The 8,910-nt window shown below is 51.6% G+C and overlaps 1 protein-coding gene across 1 annotated transcript; it reads right to left on the reverse strand.

Annotated features, from left to right (window-relative positions):
- Window positions 1-1,469: 1,469 nt before the first annotated feature.
- On the reverse strand, window positions 1,470-2,522 carry PODANS_4_9530 (uncharacterized protein; the record flags this gene model as incomplete). Its single annotated transcript, XM_001905836.1, has 1 exon — window positions 1,470-2,522. A coding segment is annotated over one exon (1,053 nt), but the record flags the coding sequence as incomplete, so codon positions are not given.
- Between the last annotated feature and the right edge of the window lie 6,388 nt (window positions 2,523-8,910).

Here is an 8,910-nt window from a genome sequence, read left to right on the forward strand (position 1 = left end):
CAAGCCGAGCACTGCTAACCATTTACTGACCAAGGTCAGGCATCTTCCAGGAACACCACACCGATATCAAACCGATCACCATCGTCCGTGCCGATACCGAACCCCGAAAGAACTTCTCCGAATATCTAACCGGGATGCTTGACACGATATACATCCCAGGATGATAACAAGTTTATATGAATCTCGCTAACACAACAGATCTCTCCGCCTCCGCGGATCCGCGATTTCGAGGGAACCCCGTTTCCAGCCTCTTTATCGAGAGGTCCATGCAATACTAACATTCAGATCTACCCAACTCAAGGACAACTAACCCATAGGTATCTAACTTACAGAACATCCAGGTAAGTCATTCCCCGCCGCCTTCAAACCACTAATAAAATAGCAGGAAAAACAAGCAGCAGCATCCTCTTGAGTAGAGCACTTAGTCTTCAGGTAAGTCCCCCCTCCCCCATTTTACTACTAACAAAAACACAGGAAACACCTTCAACCCATCAGGGTTCAAAATGAAAGTTTTTTTTCGCTTTTTTTCTTTCAAAACTATCTTTCCCTCGCTGCCGTGAAATCCAAGAATAATGTTTCCATGTTTGAAACACGTCTCCAAAGTTGTTAAAGCAATAACCTATAAAATGACCCGATGATAAACTCTTTCCTCAACAACCTACCTTCCCGATACCCACGATGAGAGTCCAGCAACATCTTTTTTACACGCGGCTTGTATCAGCGTAAGCCAAACCACCTACTGTCCCATGCCAAAAGTCTTCCAGAATGCTGTGCACAATAACTTGGAGTCTGCCAAAAGTACTCGAAACGAGGGTGCCGAAAAGAAAGAGTCGAAAAAGGGCGTTAAGAACACGTAATACATACAATATATATACATCTATATTTATATCAACAGACCTCGGAAGTTCGTCGAGAGGGCTCTCAAGACACCCACCTACCTACCTACCTACCTACCTACCTACCTACCTACCTACCTACCTACCTACCTACCTACCTTGGTCAGAAGCTATCTTTCACAAACCTCCCAAGGGCACCCAGGACCTTGCGATACAAGTCTCTACCGAGTACTATCTTCAATTCACAATGTAGGCCCCCCCGCCCTACATCATACACAAAGCGGAGGGATGTAAAAAGAGAGCTGAAAAGAGATGTACCTATTCAGACAAAGACCGCTTGGCAAGATATTTGCGCTTCCAAAAGCCATTGGTTGAGTCATGTCTAGAAGTAATACACTTCACGCAAGATATGTCGAGGTATGAGCAAGAGTTATGAAGAGAATCGCGACGACAAGGGCCCTGCAAGTGAAGCTCTTCGCGCACATACAGATGTGATTACCAACTAGATACCTACAATGAACCACTTGTCAAGTCAACACACCCATCACGTAACTTATTTCAGCAAAATAAAAAAACAAGATTCATTCTTCAACGTCAACATCACCAGCAATATATATATATACATACCTTCCCTCACAACCTAGCCTTCCTCCCCTCTCTCACCGCCTGCATACTCCTTAACAAAGCATAAAGCGTCCCCATCCTTCTCAACTCCACCCCCCTCCGCCTCCCCAACCTGACCGGATTCCCCAATATAACCTCCAGCTCCATCCGCCTCCCCGCCTCCCAGTCAAGCAACATGCTCGGCTTGCTCCCCACATTCCTCTCCGTGCTCTTCAATATCTTCTCCGGCCCCGCCAGCTTCCCCGGAAACCCCCTCCCAAGTATCTTCGGCGCCGCGTCCCAAATCTCCTTCATCACCCCGTACAAATGCCGCCTAAGCTCCGGATCCCGCACCATATCCGCGTTCCCCAACCCGCCCGACAAGACAGACGACGGGTTGAACGCCGCGTTGATGGTCAGCTTGTGCCAGCGGATGAGTTGCAGGTCGATCTCACTCGACACGGTAATGTCAGGAATCGAGCCAAAGGCAGTCCAATAGTGGCCCAGCCTGTCGCAGTGATCCAGGCCGACAGAGAGGAGAGTCTCGTTCAAAGAGTCAGAGTCAGAATCCGGGGTTGGGGTCGGGGAAGGGGGCACCAAAGCCCCCGTTGTGCCGTCTCCCGTTTCGACGCTGTCGCTAGTCGAGTTTGCACTATCAGAGTACGGCCCAAGGTGAAGGCGTGTCCAGCGGTTCTGCCGGATCACCCCAGGGAAGATCTGCTCCGCCGAGATGACAGTCACCCCAGACACAATCGGGTTGGCAGGAAAGCGCAGTCGATACGGCTCCTCCACCCCGACCCCGTTTTGGATGAGGACTATACACGACCCCTCCGACACCAACGGGGCAATAAGCGCCGAGTCGTCTGACACATCTGGGAGGGCCTTCGTCGTGACGATGATGTAGTCCCACTGCTTCACTGCTCCCTTGGACGCAGCATCCGGTGAAGGGTAAACAGCCGCAGGACGAAAAGTGTAATCCCCAAACGTGTGAGTCTGGAGCGTGACCCCCGACTCCTCCAAGGCGCGGTAGTTTGAGCGTGCGATAAGAGACACGTGAATATTATGATCAGGCTTTCCCCGCAATCATCAGTAAACAACACCCCCCTCTCTCATATGAAGACAAAAAAAAAACTATAAAAAAAAACTCACATGATGCAACCTCGAAGCATAAAAACAACCAACCGCACCAGCCCCAACAAAAACAACATTCACCGGCCTATTCCCAGCACACGGTCAGCTTACCTCCCTCACCTTTCAACCCTGATCCTCCCCCAGGAAACTCACCTATCCGGATCCTCCCCCGCCTTCGGAGCACGATATAACCCACTCATTATCCTCCCTCACTCAAAAAAAAAAAAACCAAAAAAAAAACCCCCAATAACGACCTCGGAAATGCAAAATACTGCCGTGCAACAACCCAAAGCCCGCCTTATCTCTCTTCACTCCCGAACAGTATGTATGTAACCCCCTCTCTCCTGACCCTACCTCTTCTTTCCCTGTCTGCTGTATAACCAACGGGAATTCCGGCGTATTGCCTCTGGTGTTCCCTTTGCCGTTCAGCCGTGTATACCCTCTCCCGTCTGTCGGTTCTCTTCAGGTCAACAGCCCCTTACTTCCCTTTCAGCAGAGAAATACGTAAAAGGAAAAGCTTCCCGAACTGTTGCTGTCGTTGGTTTTTGCCCTACTGTCGAGAACCTGATTTTCCGAGCAGGATTTTGCTGCTGCTGTTGTTGTTGTTGATGATGAGGGTTGTTTATCCCTCACCTCGTAATATGCGCTGCCGTTAGACCCGAAGTGCGTGTTGTGCTCAATTCTCTGTGAGACTAATTCTCTGTGTTTTGTTGCTGACACCGTCCTTCTTGTCCTTACTGCTGACTGGCCTTGGTGTTGTTTTTACCAACCCAAGCTGTGTCAAGTAAGTGTAGTCAACCGGGAACACTTGCCGTGATAGCCCGCCTCCTTCTGTATTATGATGGTCCCGTTTGTAGAAACCCTTTGCCTCAAAGAAGCAGGCCCATGTATCTCTCGCCCGTCCGCAAACCAAAAACTCTCTCAACCCCGGCTCTCTTAATCCCCCAAACTTTCTTGACCGGGACTTCCTCAATGATTTCCTCTCCGTAATCTGATTTCTGACAACCTCACACCTCTCGCTCGCTCGCGGAATTAAAACCCTTTCTCCTTCGTAAACCGACGTCTTTCAAACCCTCGGTGGTTTGTGGCTACCCTTAGCCTTGTATAAGCGTCCCAATCCAATCCAATCCCCCACGTCTCTCCCACAAGTCTCGGTGTAGTAGTTGATCGGTCGCCGATTGGAGTTTAGACCCGCTTCCCTCTCTTCGGAAATTTAGTGGTCAGAAGCAAAACAGGAAGAAGAAAAAAAGCAATGAGCATCAATCAACCCTTGACCACCAGGGGCGAAAACAAAACAGATGCTGATTGATCACGTCACGCAAAACTCCGCATACAAGATGGGATGGAGGGCAGCAGTCAGTCGGTCGTTGGGAAAGGAGAGAGAAAGGTGTGGTGTGGTTGGCGTGAATGGCGTCACTAAAGTGGTGGTGTGGAGAAACCGCGGTTCGGTTCATCGCCAAGAAAACTGCTTTTCCCTCTGAGGGAGAACTGCGGGGAAGTTTGAAGGGAAAAAGTGGGGGAGGAGAGGAGGGAGGTCAGCAACACACACACACACACACACGAACAAACAATGGATAGGATGGGATGGATGATGCGAACCAACCCAACGGAACCGGTGCCGAACGCGGCCAGCATCGTGGAGAAAGAACCGGAACTGGTCCGTAAAAAAAGTTTCCATTCTTTTTTCTCAACTGTGCGAGCGGCAGTCCCCTTAGATGCCCGGCTTGGCGATGTCTGGGCAGGGCGAGGACGACCTCTACTTATACAATCATATATATAATATATATATATACATATCTGTGTATCATCTATAACATCGGCAAAAACAACAACATCAGAAACAACAACAACAACAACAACAACAACAACAACAACAACCACCCAAACATTGTCTTCTCACCCACCAGGTCAACCTCCCTCCCATGCAAACAAAAAGTTATATCCCCCCGCCCATCATCACCGGAAATAACACCTTCATCACCATCCCATATAGTAAAACAACGTGTACTCCCCATCCTCGCCGCCTCGGCCTGAAGGACCCCGAATTTCTTTCAACCCATAAGCCAGTCAGCCCTCTCCATAAGAAAAAGCAAAAAGTGGCATGCCCACACACATACACACACAGAGACACACACGCACAATGGCCCAAAACGAAAAAAAAGGGTACTCATTGTAAGGTACTGGGTACTTGTCTGGAGCAAACTCAAGCCATCATCCACTTGGTACCAAACTCAAGTCAAAAAGACATACAAAACCGAAAGAGAACGAACCACCCACAGCTGTTGTCCAACACAGCAACGCAACCCTCAAAAGCTTCCCCCCTCCCCACCCCTCCTCCCCCCCACCACCCTCTCTGTCTCTCCCACTGCATCGGGTCCAGTCCACAGACACAGAGGTCATCAGTTCCTCTTGGATTATTACCTACCAGCTTTTTCTCTTGCTGGCAAATCGAACGTCCACTTGAACCATGTGCATCGCCCTCGCACACATGACGCCAGCTCCCCTCCGTCAGCTTGCCCCTCGAACGACGTTGTTCATGTATACACAAGCTTCGCATCCAACACAACCGCACTTCACACACACACACACATGCAGCTGTGCGACGTCAACAAGCGTCGCGTATCGGTCCCAGATGGCTGTCACAACTGCGCGGGGTATCCATCCTGTGCAACATATACAAAACCGACAGGATTGTCTTGCTGCTTATCTTGCGATTGTGATGTGTGCTACATATGGCCTACCGCTACTGCTACCCAACCTACCGGAACGTTACGAATTCCGCCTTCGCATATCCCCAAGCATAAGGGGGTTAAACAACAAGCTCTACCATCCCAACCTGCCAACCAGAACCGTTGCGTTTCCGATCGTTGACGTCGGCCGTCTGCAGAGTGATACATGCGTGCCGGTTTCACCTGCTTTTTGGTTAAGCTTTCTGTGATAGCAACGACTTTCCCCTTTTGTTCAAGTTTCCCCGTCTGCCACAACATCGCTGACGGTCATATCCGACATCCAGAGCCCTTGACGAGTAGCTATCACAGCCGCTCCTCTCCGATGTGGTCAGAGCTTCAACAGCGTCGCAGGAGTCTTCCATGACACCCCTGTCGCAAAGGCACTCGGAAAACTATCCCACACTGGATCGGCCGAGGGTGTGGGACAGCTCCCAGGGCAACTGGATAACCTCCTCGTCATACCCTGCAGCCTCCTGCAGACAAAACTAACGAAGTGTGGGGGATGCAAACTCTCTCCAACTTCCTTTCTCGTACCCATCCTTATTCATGTCCGGTGATGCACGCAATGCCATGAAAAAGAAAGCAAAATAAAATGTAACCTCTACTGATTCCCGAATATCCTTAAAGAGCAAAACGTCTTCTCAACGCGGGCGCCCAGCAATGGGTCAAAATGTTTCATCTATGCCCTGTGGCATCCAGCCGAGTCAATGGGGTAGTGACTGCGGTGTAGGAAAACGCGAAAAAGCGAGATCCTGCCAGGGCAAAAGTGTACGAAGGCGAGAACATTGAGAGCAGAAGCTACTCGGACAAAACAGATAGAGACTTCCACTTACGTCTTGACCTGCATCTTGCATGCACACAAGTCGACGCCATCATGAAACATGGGTAATCTTCAAAGGCTCAGCGGCCAAGTACCTCCATGTACACACGACAAGAGGCTCCTTCCCCATGTCACCAGGGTTCTAGCCAAGTCGGCATCTTGCAGCATCTCCTGAACTCAGCTCCTGCCGATGTAGGACACATGCTTGAAGGAGCTGGCTGACCTCGACCGCACCACGGAAGCCAGTCCATCACCGACCACCAAACGACGCTGCCCCTATCATCTTCTCACACAGCAGACGGCGAGGCCGGGCCTCACGTGTGACCCCCATTGCGACATGCGACCAGCCCAAGCCAAGCATACCCATCTAATACCGAGAAAGAAGAGCCATCGAAGCTCGTCCATGACATGGCGGTGCTGCCCATGGGGGTCTGCCCACATTCAAAACGAACGTGGGAGGCTCGGGGCGTGGGGTGATAAAGAAAGAATGAAAGCGTGTGTAAAATCAGGATGAGGGGTCATTGACAGAAGTTCAGCGCCCGATACTCGCTTGAGCTGCAGGGCTGTCGACCAATAATCTTTCTCTCACCGACATACCTACCAATCACCAACACTGGCAATCGGCTTAGTCCGACCGTCCCCCACCACTAGGCAAGCTCGGAGAGCTCCATGCTCTAATGCCTGGCACCAACACCACCTGCAGGGCAACACTCGACGAGTGACGCTGGCCATGTTCAGAAGCCATCACCATTGGGGAAAGGCATACCCCGCGCACCAAGAACGCGCCCAGGCGTTGTGATAGCCGAGAACCGGGCAGCCGTGATCGTCCAAACAAGACTAATCAAGCGCAGCATGAAGTGGTTCGATGGTTTCCACTACCGCAAAAATCCCCCGAGTCGTAAACGTGCAAGGGTCCTTTGGAGGGTTGGGGTGCTGGTAATCCCTCGGCGGAGATGCATCTTCGTGATGAACTTGTCGCGAGGGTCGCGAGTGAAATTGGTCAGAGGACTTGGCCGCGCAAGAATTGCTCTTGGGCAAGGTGTGAGGTCCGATAAATTCCCGGAAACTCGCAACCCCAATGGAAGCTGCGGGGATATGCTTCTAGAACGTTGACCGAAGCCGGCTGTTTGGTTGCACAAACAGATCGACTCTGAGCTCTTCAGCAAGGGCCGAATGAGACATGCTGGGGGGAAGGGGAGTATCAGCCCACCCCAGCTCGTCGTCATCGAGAACCTCGAACTGAGCGCCACCACCTGCGAAGGTGTTCGTGAGGGTGGTGGTTGCAGCGCAGGCGTTCCGCCTGTCCGATAGGAATACCGCATGGAGAGAGAGAACACCCGAGGGCAACAGTAGTCAAGTCTCGGCGGTGCACACGATCGATATCGATCAAATGTCGTTGGTTTGAAGAGTGTTGCCGAATGCCAGAAGTGACATATCAGGAACTCGAGGGACAATGCGTCCTCGTGATTTTAACCGTGCGGCCGGGCGATGTACCGCGAGTGACTGACGAACCCGGCAAATGAGGGCAGCCAGATGGCGGCGCTGAGTGATGGATGGTAGGACAAAGTCAAAACTACCTGCCGGGTCTTGGGCCCGTGGCGTTGGGTCGCAAAGGAAACCGAATATTTCCGCTGCCCGGATCTTGATATGGCCGCCATTTTGCTGCCGGGCCTTGTTGAGAAAAGAGAGCGCTGACAGTACGACACAGTCAGGGTCAGGTGCAGCAGCCGAAAGCCATATTGGCTCCTATTTCGGCTGCTTAGAGCTGGCGGTCTGACACCGCAACTCCCGCCGAAGCCGTTGGTTGGTGGAAAGGTGAAGACAGAGAACAGGAACAGGACCTGATGGCTTCTGTTGTCTCGCAGACATCCATCATCCATGCCATGCCCTGCCCTGCCCTGCCGGTGTCTCTGAAAAGAAACGTGGGGGTGTCTGTGTAGAGACAGAAGAGGGGGAGGGATGGATGAAAAGACTTGGTTGCCGATCTTGGGGCCGTTTATCCTTTCCACGGACAGTAAATAGAGGCCGTCATGATGTGTCTGTAGTGTATATGTCGAGTGCCTGATGACCGGCTGCAGAAGGCCATCTTTGGATGGGCTAATGAAGCAAGGCAGTGAGTCGCCAGCAGATGGCTAAGCCGGTTGGGGCAAAGAGAGAGAAGTGAGTGGTCGAGGTGGTGGTAATGATGGATGGCTGTGACTGCAAATGCAATAGGATGAAATAGGATGGATGGATGTGATGGCATCAAATTTGAGAAGTGTTTTCTGCTGGAGGAATGAATGGATGCTTGGGACTGTGTGAATTGGCAGTAATTGGTGTGGGTGGCCTAAAAAAAAATTCTGCTGCAGCTGCCCTGTGCGCTACTGGACGTCAACGACCGCTAGGGCCGATTCGAGGACCGGGGGTTTTTCCAGCAGTGGGGTCTCCACTCTCTTCAGCAGTGGGCCGCATGCCCTGGCCCGCATCGCCGACCAAAACAACCTGGCAGCAGAAGAGGTTCACACTTGCTGGTTAGTAGGTGGTTAGGTAACGACACCACAAGAAGCCACTTTTGTGCTCTCTCCTGTCCGAAGTCCCATGCACTTGGCGGTCTCATATTCCAGCGACGATCCCGATAGCCGTGGGCTATTGCGGCCGAGAGCTGGCGGGCAACATTCAAATCGCCATGACACGTTGTATGTGGTCAGAGACTCGTTTCTTACCTGCCTCTGAGACAAGGGCGATCATCGCGGCTCGGCGGATAGAGGCTGGCAATTACCTATGGATATCAAGTCTGCATTCTGCCTCTAAT

The sequence above is a fragment of the Podospora anserina genome, chromosome 4 (assembly GCF_000226545.1).
Source record: "Podospora anserina S mat+ genomic DNA chromosome 4, supercontig 4".
NCBI lineage: Eukaryota > Fungi > Ascomycota > Sordariomycetes > Sordariales > Podosporaceae > Podospora > Podospora anserina.